Source organism: Vulpes lagopus, chromosome 2, assembly GCF_018345385.1.
Source record: "Vulpes lagopus strain Blue_001 chromosome 2, ASM1834538v1, whole genome shotgun sequence".
Lineage (NCBI taxonomy): Eukaryota > Metazoa > Chordata > Mammalia > Carnivora > Canidae > Vulpes > Vulpes lagopus.
Window position 1 is genome coordinate 80672796 of NC_054825.1, and position 13745 is coordinate 80686540.

The window sequence follows — 13745 nt, forward strand, 5'->3', positions numbered from 1 at the left end:
TCTTAGGCCAGTAAAGCTTCAAAGGCTCAGGATTCATTTGTCTCCTTAGTTTATGCTAACCTTACTGCTCATCATGGGCCGAGTTGCATTCCCTAGCAACCGAGCACCTCCTGAGTGCACATGTGTTTCCTCCTCGATGCCTTTCCACCTGCTCCAGAACGCGATGCCCCTGTCGGCGGCCATATTTAAGAGTGAAGAGAAGAACCCAGTTCCACAGTGTCCCCCTCGGCTGGACGTCCAAACCATCCAGCCCGTGCTCTGGAGCCGCATGCCCAGCAGCTTCCTGAAGGTGGAGACAGAGCGGGTGAGCGAGCGCCATGGCTGGGTGGTGCAGTGCCTGGAGCCCCTGCAGATGATGGCGCTCCACATCCCAGAGGAGAACAGGTAGTGGAGGGGGGCCCACAGTGGAGGGGGCAGGCCTGGCAGGAGCAAGGAAAGGGAAAGAGCAGCATCCTCATTGGCCGAAGGCCCTGCTCAGTCCACTGACTTTTCAAAACCTCAGTGTCTTTCCTTTCTTCAACTTCCATTATTCACTGAGAAATCACAGGATAGGGATGCCTGATGGCTCATTGGTTGAGGGTCTGCCTTCGGCTCAGGTCGTGATCCCAGGGTCCTGGCAGGTCCTCACGGGGAGTCTGCTTCTCCCTCTGCCTGTATCTCTGCCCCTCTGTGTGTGTCTCTCATGAATAAATAAATAAAATCTCTTTAAAAAGAAAGAATTCGCAGGATATTCTCCCCAATATGCCTGCCCCAGGGCCTTCCCTGTAGCTCCAAGTGCCTGCTGTCAAGATCATTTCCATCCCTTTAATTAAAAACTCCAGTGTGATCCTGAAACATATGTTCTTATTGACAAGAATGGGGAAAATGAAGCAGGCCTAGCTTGCTTAGAGGACAAGAATGGGCTCCTGAGCAGCTCCTGTTAAGACGTACTCTTGGATTGTAGCCTAGGTTCGATCTCAGCACTCTCTCTCTCTGACCTTGTGGTCTTGGGTAAATTGCTCATGTAACTTACTTCGACTTCCTTCTGATATAAATAAAATAACCACCCAAAGGGTTGCATGGAGAAACAAGTGACATTGTGTTGGTAGAATCTAGTAGACTTTCTGTATGTCTTAAGAATTAAATAATTTTATTGTTAACATATTATCACCCCTCGATCTGTTGGAGTAAAAACAAAGTAATGGGGAGTGGAAGGCTATGACACCTCTCCAGCTCCCCTTTAGGTATTCAACTGGGTCACGGACAGTGGTGGGACAAAGTAGTGGGGGGGTGGGGAGCGGGGCAGGAGCCAGAAAAAATAGGAGTCCAGCCAAGTAAGCCAATTGCAGAGGATCCTCAGATCCATGATGAGGAGCAAGGCAAGCAGGAAGCAGAGTGCGCCCTGGGCCCCCACAGATGAGGGAGGAGCACGCAGACTTCTCATAGGCTAGTGAAGTGAGGAAGGAGCAAGTGAATTGATTATGCTGCTTGAATTCAGGGTGGAAAGTGTTGTTTGCTCTGGACAAGAGTGCAGGTGTGTTTGTTTTCAGGGGAGGGAAAGCCTGGATGAAGGTAGATTGGAAATGATGCAGATTGACAAGGGGCTTTGGCTTCCTCTTCTGACCTACATCTCTTGCCTCAGAAAGCAGAAGACCTCCTAACACCGACAGTTGAGAGGACCAAGTCACTTCTCTGACGTACCTCAGTGTTTTCCAGTCCCCTTCCAGTTGGGAGGTTTTCCTTAATAGGGAGGACTTTCATATTTGGGAAACCATGTCTTCAAGTCTTTGACACTTTTGAGATTTTAGCAGGTAGAGCAGGAAGATTATCAGGAACTGGGATATGGACCAGGAATGAGAGAGGAATCACCTGTGAGGGCAAGCTGGGGTAGAGACCCTTCCATCTCTCTACCCCATGTGCCCTCACAGACGGGTACCATCCCCGGGGATTCAGAGAAAAGCGCTGCGCTGAACCGTGCCGTGTTCCCCTTCCCGTGCAGTGGTTGACTGCTTGTGTGCCCACAGGTGTGTGGATGTCCTAGAGCTCTGCGAGCAGGAGGACCTGATGCACTTCCATTACCACACGCTGCGCCTCTACAGTGCCGTGTGCGCCCTGGGAAACAGCCGAGTGGCCTACGCCCTGTGTGGCCACGTGGACCTGTCCCAGCTCTTCTATGCCATAGACAACAAGTACCTCCCCGGCCTCCTCCGCTCTGGTTTCTATGACCTGCTCATCAGCATCCACCTGGCCCATGCTAAGGAGAGGAAGCTAATGATGAAGAATGAGTACATCATTCCCATCACCAGCACCACCAGGAAAATCCGCCTGTACCCAGATGAGTCCAAGAGGCACGGGCTACCCGGAGTGGGCCTCAGAACATGCCTCAAGCCAGGATTCAGGTTCTCCACCCCTTGCTTTGTTGTGACTGGCGAGGAGCACCAGAAGCAGAGCCCTGAGATCCCCTTGGAGATTCTCAAGACAAAGGCACTGAGCATGCTGACGGAGGCAGTGCAGCACAGCGGGGCTCATATCCGGGACCCCGTCGGCGGGTCTGTAGAGTTCCAATTTGTGCCTGTGCTGAAACTCGTCGGGACCCTGCTGGTCATGGGGGTGTTTGATGATGATGACGTCCGGCAGATCCTCCTCCTGATTGATTCCTCTGTGTTTGGGGAGCATGGTGGAGAGACAGAGGATGGCACAGAGAAGGAAGAGGTGACCCAGGTGGAGGAGAAGGCAGTGGAGGCTGGGGAAAAGGCCAGCAAGGAGGCTCCGGTCAAGGGCTTGTTGCAGACCCAACTGCCAGAGTCCGTCAAGCTTCAGGTAACTCAGGGCAGCAAAGTTCCTGCCCTTGAGAAGACCTGGGGAGGGTTACAGTGCAGCCTGCAGGTAAGACTAGGATTCAGCGCACAATCTAAATCGGGACTAGAGCAGAGACTCAGAGAGACAGTGTTTGCTGGTCGTGCGAATTTCTGACATGCAATGTACTCCCCAGGTCAAACAAAAAATACCCTTACTAATAAGGCATGTGCTTTATTTTATTTTTTTTTAAGATTTATGTATTTGAGGGAGAGTAAGCTAGCATTGGGGAGGAAGGGCAAAGGGAAAGGGAGTAAGAAACCCAAGTAGACTCCATGTTGAGTGTGGAGCCTGACTCAGGGTCAGTCCAAGGACTCTGAGATCACAACCTGAACCAAAACCAAGAGTCAGACGCTCAACTGACTGTGCCACCCAGGTGTCCCAAGGCATGTACTTTAGAAATGTTTGTATGGAACTAGCTATGGATTGGCCCTGATCTTATGTCTTTCCCTTTGGGACTGAATGGCTCCTTTCTGAGACTCCATCTGGAGAGGAGGGAGGAGCCGTGGGCTCTGGAACAGACCAGAGGAACTGGCTCATAGGGTGGCCACACTCCTCACCTGCTCTCATTCATTGCCAGGTTCTGATTACCAAGCCTTTGTAGACCTGTTGCACTGGCATTCAAATCAATGGCTCTCTGAGCTGAGGAGAAGACTCATGCTAACTTAGAGCTGCCCCCTTGCCATCACCTAGGAAACCTCAGCATTTCCTAAGCGTAGTCTTATCAGATGTAAGCTAGCATCAGTGATGAATAGAAGATGATAACTTTTGTCTTCTGGGCACTGAGAAAAGAGAGATGAAAGTGAACAGAGCAGAACTGTCTGTTCCACAGAGTCAGCCTGGCTCAGGCATCCCTCAGCCACTTACTAGCTGTATAAGCTTGCCAAGTCAATAACTTACCAAGGCCTTAGCTTTATAGTTTATAAAATCTGGATGATAGTATAATACAACATAGTACTCAAACTTATCATCATAAAATGACGATATTTATCATAAAATAAAATGTATTATAATAAAGTAATCTTCAAATGAAGCTCTCATAGCCAATGTGATGGGATTGGTAGGCAGCCAGTTAATCAAAATGTTGCATGTAGAGGAGAAACAACACATTTTACATATATACCTTCAACAGTTTTATTAACATGTATAAATGTGCTCTTCTGATGTGGACCCAAGACCTTTTATTTAATGTGAGTCCCTGACCAGCATGTAGATGCCTCTCTTTTGTGTAAATGATACTTGTCATGCACAGTTTGACGTGCATGATGGCCAGTTTGGGGGCCCAAGTTTGGTCTGTGGATTTAGAGGTTATTGGAAAGCAACCTGAGCATAGAATACTTCTATATTTTAATGATTTCCTCCCAAAATTTTGTAGTTGTCTTACACCCAACTTTTAGTATTTTTTATAAAAATGATGCCTTGGGGTGCCTGGGTGACACTAGGTAATCAGTTAAGCATCACACTTTTGGTTTCAGCTCAGGTCATGACCTCAGGGTCATGAGATTGAGCCCCACATTGGGTACCATATTCAGCATGGAGTCTGCTTGAGATTCTCTCTCCCTCTGCCTCTGCTCCTCCCCCCATACACTCTCTGTCTCTTTATCTAAAATAAATAAGTAAATATTTTTTAAAAATTTGCCTTTTACAGATGTTTCCTAGTCATCCAGCTTGGTTTTCCTATTTCATGGCACACATTACTTGTAATTAAATGTTATAACTAGAACCACAAGCGTGATGGGCATATGCTCTGGGTCCTGGTTCACCTGGCAGAGTGGAGATGGGTTAATAGAACTTCTGCTTTAATAAAAATATCAGGAACACAGAGGATTAAAGAAGAAAGTATGGAAAGTGCCTGGTACAGAGTCTGGCAAATAGTCCACACTAAGTTATGGCTGTTGTCTTTCCTTATCAGTAGAAGTTCAAATAGTGTTAAGATTAGTAATAGTAGATAGTCTAAAAGAACGAATGACAGAAAGTGCCAACAAAGAAAAAGAAAGAAAGATGGGGAGGGGAACAGAAGTCTTTAGTTCCCTTCATCCAGAGCCAGAAGATGTCTGGAAGGACCCAGAGCTCACCTGTGCAATTCAGTTGTGGTTTCTACCTGGAGGGTAGAGCCATTGAAGAACTCTCTTAGAAATTCTGCTCTCCCTCTCTACAGGCAGGTTTAGTCTGTCTTTGGGGAGCTCATTTTCCTGTTGTCCTCCTGACCTGCAGATAAAGAGTTGGTGTCTGGATTCAGGCAGACTTGGATTCAAGTGATGGCTCTATGGTTACTGTGGACACTGGGCAAGTCACTTAGAATGCCTGAATCTCAGTGCTACCCTCTGTAAAATGGGGATGCTAGCTGCTTCACCAGTGTGTACAAAGTATTGTCAAATTAACATAAACACAAGCTTCTGTTGCAGATGTGTGAGCTCCTCAGCTACCTCTGCGACTGTGAGCTACAGCATCGAGTGGAAGCCATTGTGGCGTTCGGCGACATTTACGTCTCCAAACTCCAGGCAAATCAGAAGTTCCGCTACAATGAGCTCATGCAGGCCTTGAACATGTCTGCAGCCCTGACTGCCCGGAAGACCAGGGAGTTCCGCTCACCCCCACAGGAGCAGGTAAGAAGCTTTTCTTGAGCCTCCTTGCCATTCCTCTGGAAGAACCTCAACCTCACAGAGCAGGGCACATGCAACCTCCATATGCCTGCAGGGGCTGTGAGAGCTGTGGGTGATTTTTTTTTTTTTTAATTTTTTTTTTTTTTTTTTTTTTTTTTTTTTATGATAGTCACAGAGAGAGAGAGAGAGAGGCAGAGACACAGGCGGAGGGAGAAGCAGGCTCCATGCACCGGGAGCCTGATGTGGGATTCGATCCCGGGTCTCCAGGATCGCGCCCTGGGCCAAAGGCAGGCGCCAAACCGCTGTGCCACCCAGGGATCCCCAGAGCTGTGGGTGATTAAATGACCCAGCACAAGGCCAGGAGACAGGCCTGGTCTTATACTAGTGGCAACAGGAGCATCTGCCAGTTATCTTAGATGGGGATAAAAATCCATCCAAAAGTTCACATGGGCATTGCTTCCTCCCCTCCCTTCCTCACTTTTACCTGTTCCCTATCACTGAGCCAGAGACCAGCTCACTGTCAGGATCCAGCGTTCACACCAACGAGGAGCTACCATTAGAAGAATGTCTGTCCAGTCTTTGCAGAGCTCACTACTTTCTAACAGAGATCCACAGAGCACAGTCAACATTTCCCAATTTCTGAGAATACATGAACAGTCTCTCTCATCTGAGTGTTCTACATTCCTTGCCTCAGGATCAAGACCCTCATAAAGCTGCCCAGCCCCCAGAAGCTAGGAGAACAGGCCTGGGCAAGTGAAGTCCCTTCTGTGAGGTCTTGTCATTCCTTGCAGAACCCGACCCTGCAGTCAGCCTTGCCTAGATGGGAAGGCCACTTGGAGAAGACTGAGAATCCTGGTGAGTGACTTGCAGATGAGAGCAGGAGTAGTTTGTGTTTGCCCTACAGCTCAGCTGTTCACGTATATCCTGTGGGCTGTGTGGCACCAGCTCCCTAAATAGTCAAAACACAAGAGCTTTCAGTGAAGAAATACGTTTTCAGCATCTGAAACCAGATCTTTGGATCTTACCTATATTTAATAAGCAGCCTATCCAAAAATTGTTATCAGTATAATTACCACCATTTGATATTAATGATACAGCTTGGTCCAATTACTTTCCTAAGCTGTTTTTTAGAACATAGATATTTATATTGGCTTAAAAATGAACTGCATATTTTGGCTTTTAAAAAATTCACTTGAATGATCCTGGCCTTGAAAAGAGTAGGCAAAGCTTATCATCTCTTTGCTGGAGGCAAAATGCGAAAACCCTTTCAAGTCAAGGGAGGAGGTAATTCGCACCAAGATGAGGGAAGTGCACTGAGCCTGAATTACTCCGCAAGGTTTACAAATGTCAGGCTGCTTTTAGACTGGCAACAGGTGTGAACATTTCCCATTTCATTGGGCAAATGCTGACTCATTTTTGTGAATAACAGGATAGGAGACCGATGTGGTGCCTGGCTCCTGCTCTGGCTCCCCCATCGCTTGCTATGTGGTCTTGGGCAACTGCCTTTCTGCGTTTCAGTGTTTCCAGCTGCAGCATGAGGATGTCTTCATCTCCTTGTCTCCCTTCTTGTGAGGATCCCGTGAGATAATGCATTTAGGTTGCTCAGCAGGATACCTGACGTATAGTAAACATTCTGTATGTGCTATGATCAGCTTCAGCGTTAGAGGTATTTGCATTTGCCTCTTGCCATGTTCTTTGACCTTTTGCCAGCAACTCACTTCTTCCAGTGGGTAGTTTATGTATGTCTCCCAAAGTATCTGCTTAACCCCCCAGCTAGGACTGCATTGTCCATCTAACACTGTCCTCACAGACAGTTTATAATCCTGGCTCCTGGAAGGGCCACACTGGCTCCCACCTCTCTTTTTCCCCACTACCTCTTTGCCTTCTCTTCTGCTGTCCCCAGGGCCTTCCATCACTTCCTCCTTTAGTCTTCCCAGTAACCCAGTGGGTAATCATTTCAGACTTGTGTCAGACGTCTGTAATTTGAAAGATTCTTCACTCACTGTGTAAAACCAGGGGTTCTTGAGCAGACCTCAGAATTACCAGAAAGACTTAATAAAACAGATTTCTGACTCCCCTGCTCTGGGGCTTCTAATTCAGTAGCTCTAGTGAGAGGCCCAAGAATTTACATTTTTAGCAAGTTTCTAGGTGATATTGATGCTGCTGGTCTAGGAATGAAATGAAAGAAGGGACACTCATTGCTATCAAATTCAGCTGTCCCACCAACCACCCCTCTCAGTATTCATTTCTAGAAGAAACCTACCAGTCAAGCTTTCTAAATAATTCAGAATTGAATGTCAACAAAGGAGAATTTAGATCAACTTCAGGAGATCCAGTGCAAAATCACTTGGAAGATTGGATTGGTAAGAATTAGAATTTCAAAATACTGATATGATTCTCTCATCCTTCTGTAATCTTTGAGGAAAAAATAAAGGTTTTCAGCCTATATCTATGTAGCATAGAGAGATGAAAAAGACATATACTTGGGGGATGTTACCAAGTACAAAAGTAGGCAAAATTAAGATCAGTCCAGTGGTTGTTGGCAAATCAGCCAGGCATAGTCAGTAAACCTTTGACTTTAAAAAGGTCCTCATTAAAGGGTATGCCCTGTGCAGCAGAAAATTGAGCTCACTCCCCGTTTGGTTTTCTGCCCTACAGGCTGGCGGGCCACTGCTTCCTAAGTGTTCCAAGGAAAGATCTTTCAGCAGAGAAATTAATTTTCTGACCCTGAAGCTAGATCTTCAGATCTCGTTTTAATTCAATAGACAACCTATCAATATATGTTGATATAGTTACCATATTTTAACAATCACAAAAAGTACTTCTCTAAACTGTTTTATGAATATTATTTTATTAACAACCATACTTCTCCCTACTGCCAAAAAGCTGTTTGTGGTAGAAGCTTTAAAGAAGGAATAAGGATCTTCCTAATAACATTAAATATTGTTTTTTGTGGCAAAGAAAAGAGATTGTAAAGTTTTTAACCTAGAAATCCTAAACAAAAGGGGAAACGCCTTTGCCTAGTGTTTGGGTTACCCTACGTGAGGCAGCAAAATGGACAACATCACATCTAGCTATCGTGTCAGTCTCTCTAGATAGTCACTGACTTGGGGTTGTAGGTCTTTGGGAAGAATTGAGACATCCCTGAATCTGAGCAGGAAGTGAATGACTTCATTTGCACCAACTTGTCATTGATCTCTGATAGCATTTCTTTAATTATTGATTTAGGCAGCAAAGCAAATACCTGACTTTTCCAGCAACAGAAATTGCCTGTTGTTTTTTTTTTTTTTTTCATATCGGTTGAAAAACCAATATAGTGGTTGTCCTACATTGAAATATCAATTTACATTCATCACTACTTCCAGATGACAGTAGATATGAGACCTGCTACTAGATCTTTTTGTCTAATGAGTTAAGTACATTTGTTACTGTGTCACAGGTTTCTTTTTTATGGTCTTGATAACTAGATTTCAGTATAATTGTTTCTCTAAGTAATATGCTGCATTTTATGATACATATTCAAAATACAAATCTGAGAAGTAATCAAGGTGTTTCAATAGACTGTCAGAGTCATCCAAGGCATAAAACAGTTAGGAATCCCTAAGATGGTTTAACTACATGTTAAAACCTATATGTGAATTTAAAAAATCCTGTAAATAAAGTTAAAAGTTCACTAAAATCCAGGAAATATATTTGGAGTATATGCTCCCAAGAGTGAATAGTGTAAGGATGTGCAAAATACCTGTGAATTTTTAAGAAGAAAATTACTCAACAGAAAAATGGAGGAAGAATATGAATACGAAATTTATAAAATAAGATTGCCTGGGTGGCTCTGTTGCTTAAGTGTCTCACTCTTGATCTCAGCACAGGTCATGATTTCACAATTGTGACTTCAAGCTCCATGTTGGGCTCCATACTGGGCATGGAGCCTTCCTAAAATAAAAAATAAATAAAAAATAAAGAAAGAAAGAAAAGAAAGAAAAATGGCCCTTAAGTGTGGAAAAACAAAATTCAACCTCACCAATTAAATGCAAATTAAAGCAACAGGGATATGACATTTTTCATCCATTAAATTGGAAAATATTTGAAAATGTGTTAACTTTCATTACTGTAATGGAGATGGCAAAGTAATACACACTCTTGTATAAAGTTGGTAATGCAGATTGTTGTAAGCTTTCTGGAGGGTGATTTGGCAAGTCATTTCAAAAGCCATTAAAATGTGCAAACCTTTTGATCTAGTCATTTCTGTTCTAGGAGTTTATCCTTAAAAAATGATAAGAGATGTGAAAAAAAATTATGCAAAAGGAAATTCAAACAAACTTTATAAGGACAAAAAATGGAAACAATTGGAATATATCTTAACAGATCATTAATTTTACATCCACTTTTTCATTAGTTGCTATTCATCCGTATGATGAAATGCAATGTACCTATTAAAAACCAGTAAAATAAGAAAATGCTCAAGATAAATTGTTAAGTGGAAAAACAGAAATGTTTAGAGTATGCTCTCCATCTGCATACATAAAGACAGGGAGATATTAGATAAATATGGTTATCTTTGTGTGGTGGGATCAAAGTAAATTTTCTTTGGGTATTTCCAAATTTTGTACAATTAATAAATTACCATTATAATCAGAAAAAGGAGGAAAGCTGCTTTTAAATGTTGGCCATCTTTTTTTTTTTTTTTTTTTAAAGATTTTATTTACTCTTGAGAGACAAGAGAGAAGCCGAGACACCGGCAGAGGGAGAAGCCTGATGCAGGGCTCAATCCCAAGACCCCGGGATCACGGCCCGAGCCAAAGGCAGACACTCAAGCACTGAGCCACCCAGGCATCCCAAATGTTGGCCTTTATAAAAGAATTTGAGTTGAATAAAATTTGCAAAGAATGTTAAGTGTCTAAGCAGGATCTGAGTTGGTTTTTTTTTTTTAAAGACTTTATTTATTTATCTGAGAGAGAGACATAGACTGCATGAGCCAGAGGAAGGGGTAGAGGGGAGGGGCAGAGGGAGAGGGACAAGCAGGCTCCCCACTGAGCAGGGAGCCCAACTAGGGTTTCGATCCCAGAACCCTGATCTGAAGGCAGACACAACCAACTGAGCCACCCAGGCATGCCAGATCGGAGTTCTTTTCACCAACACTGAGAACCAACTACCTATTCTTCTTTGTCCCTCAAAGATCAACATGCTTCTTAACTTTCAACTGGGAGAGAATTGCCCCTGCCCAGAGGAGATCCGGGAGGAGCTATATGACTTCCATGAGGACCTTCTCATTCACTGTGGTGAGCTTCTGTGATGAGAGCTTTATCAAAGACAAGTCTGTTCCTGATTCCCTCATTAGCAGCTAGTGGGGGTTGGGAAGAAAGTTTTCTATTTAAAAGTGCAGTTGACCCTTGAACAACATGGGTTTGAGCTACAGGGGTCCACTTAAGATGTGGAATTCTGTTTCCATAGATAGAGTATAGCACCATACATTGTTTTTCTCCTCCTTATGATTTCCTTAATAACATTTTCTTTTCTCCAGCTTGCTTGATTATAAGAATACTGTACATATAAAATACATATAATTTTTTTAAAGATTTTACTTATTTGAGAGCTAGAGAGAGGGAGAGAGAGAAACCATGAGCAGGGGTGGGGAGGGGCAGAAGGAAAGGGAGCAGCAGACGCCCCACTGAGCAGAGAGCCCAATGAATACATATGACATTTAAAAATACGTATTAGTTGACTATATATTGTCACCAGTAAGGCTTCCCATCAAGAGCATGATATTTACAGTTAAGTTTTGGAGGGTCAGGGTTATATGTGAATTTTCCACTGTGCGAGTGGGTAGCACCCCAACCTTTGCATTGTTCAAGGGTTAACTGTACAATACTAATTGCTCAAGAAATGATTCTGCCCAAACTACTTGGATCAGAGAAGCTGTAGGAAATAATTCTAGTGTAATCATATGATGGAAACTTTCTCCAAAAAATAAATAAAAATAAAAATAAAAAAAGAAACTTCCTCCAAGAAGAAATTTTGTGAGATAGAAGAAAGTGAACGAGTTTTCTATAGAAGGAAAATAACAAATGCTTCTGTAAACCTCACCCACTTTGCTTAGACAGGTGGACTCTGCTCCCAGCTGAACCAAGATTCTGATTCCCTTTGCTTCATAGATTGTACAGTGATATAAATCTAGTAACTTATGCCCTGAAGAATTCTAAGCCAGCAGTCCCTACTCTGATGCATAGCTGCTGATTTTAAATGGTTCTCAGCATTTGTGTTGCTTGTGTAAGGATGGATTGGTCTTTTCACTTGAAATGACTCAATATTAAGTCTTTCTTCCTAGGTACTCTAGAACCCTTTTGGGACATGGGTTAGAAAAAGTTAAGTGTGGAGTTTGAAATTACTCCATGTCCTTGCATACCAGAAATCATCTTTAAAAAAAAAAAAACTAGTAGATACATAATTATGGGGAGCTGCCTATAGTATTTTTAGAAGGTTCCAGAAGGGTGGGAAGCATAGACTTTATGTTCTTTCAATCATATGGTGGTGTCATGTACTGTTTGAGGTTTTTGCTCTGTTCTGTGACTTGCTAGGAGTTCCACTGGAGGAGGAGGAAGAAGAGGAGGAGGACACCTCCTGGACTGGGAAACTCCGTGCCTTGGTGTATAAAATCAAAGGCCCTCCCAAGCCTGAGAAGAAACAGCCGATAGAAGAGGAGGAGAGATACCCTAGTAAGTGGCCATGCCTTTCAATCACAGTGCTCTTCTATGACCTGATGAAGGCAACTGGCTCTCTGACAGATACTTGGAAATGGACTCTCTAAGCTTCCAAGGAGGCATCTGGGTGTTCTTTCAGAATTGATGGTGGTGGTTGTGTATTTGGGGCTATGCTTCTCTGATTTAAGGAACCTACTTTCAGAGTCTTCTGAAACCTGAGGGATCTATTACTTTGGGTCTGCTCTTGTCCGTCTCGCTAAAAATGCCTATAAGCATATTTCTGTTCTTTAAGATTTCCACTGTCTTCTTCCTTTAGCCATTGTCATTTTTGTCACCTCTGCTTGTGGTTCCTTAGCGTTGCAAATTGCCTCAGTGAGAAAATAAAATGATGACACAGGGGAGTAAAGGAAATAAGACATGGGTTTTGAAGGGTCATTTTTGGGATTGGCTATGATTTTCCTAACAGCATCCTAGAGGACTTAGACCTTCAATTTTTCAACAACACCAAACCTTGTCCAAATTCATTTCTCTAAGCCTTATAGTAGACATGACTCCTCTCATTGTTAAAAAAGATCATAATTTGTTCTGTAGGGCAGTTTACTGCCTACAAACTATTAACATTTCAAGACAAGTGTGTGTGTATTATATATAGTCAGTAGGCTCTTTAGTACCAAATTTTGCAAATATTTCATTTGTCTAAAGAAGGAACTTCCGAGGTTTAACACAGATGCCTTTTATCTTGTTTCCTATTCCTATCCATTTTAGAACATGCTTTCAAATCATAGAATAGGGCAATAGACTGTCAAGCTATGATTGGTTTGTCTGAAAACACTACTTTGGGGTTCACACATCTTACTGCCCTTTATATTGACCTTCCTTCCATCTTTGTCAGAATATCTCTGAAGGGAAAGAATCCTCACCATTTCTAGCACAAGTTATGAAGCCTCTGGAAAAGTGTGGTGTGGGTACGTGGCAGCAGTTGCACTGGCAACTCTTGATCAGGCTATCCATCACCACGGAAAGGGTAGGTCTTTGATGAGAATGTGCCAGCAGGATTCTTAGGGCAAAAAAAGTGAGTTTAGATTCCCTTTGTGGTCATTGCCAAAGCAGAACTAAAAATAGCCTGAGCTGACCCATATTACCTGCTGAGAGTCTATTTTGAAAGTGGATGCTTCTTCCTAACATAATATGTTATGATACAGTCCCACAAGGTGACCCTTTCATGGTAGGTAAATGGAGTCAGGTGAAATCACTTGGCTGTGCAAAGTCTCTGTAACTCTAAGAATGGCATCCAGGCTCCAAAGGTTGCAGTCTTCAGCACTACTACTTCAGGCCTCAGGAAGAAGGACCATGTTCTGTTCTGATAGAATATGTACAAACAAGGCTGCTTAAGTATGAGACTCTGTGTCTCCACCTCGTGCTGCTTCTCTCCCAGAAGGAGAATTATGAGACGTTCAAGCTTTGTGTTATTGGTGTCCTATCTGGATTTCCAGAAACAGAAATGAAGGTGGTGAAGTATGTCTGGTTGTCAGCAAATGGATTCCCTGGCTAAATGTTCCAGACACATAAAGCCCCTCCCTCAGGGCTGACAAATGAAGAGAAACTCTTC

At 43.4% G+C, this 13745-nt stretch overlaps 1 protein-coding gene across 4 annotated transcripts in view; it reads left to right on the forward strand.

Moving 5' to 3' along the window:
* Window positions 1-13745, forward strand: part of RYR3 (ryanodine receptor 3) — a 508658-nt gene that overhangs the window by 335372 nt on the left and 159541 nt on the right. For 2 of the 4 annotated variants that reach the window (XM_041743628.1, XM_041743630.1), the window contains exons 34-38: window positions 158-384; window positions 2004-2799; window positions 5229-5441; window positions 10615-10717; window positions 12014-12151. In XM_041743628.1, the coding sequence (XP_041599562.1) occupies window positions 158-384; window positions 2004-2799; window positions 5229-5441; window positions 10615-10717; window positions 12014-12151 (1477 nt within the window). The remainder of the gene's footprint in view (window positions 1-157; window positions 385-2003; window positions 2800-5228; window positions 5442-10614; window positions 10718-12013; window positions 12152-13745) is intronic. The other 2 variants (XM_041743629.1, XM_041743631.1) reach the window with 1 other exon arrangement.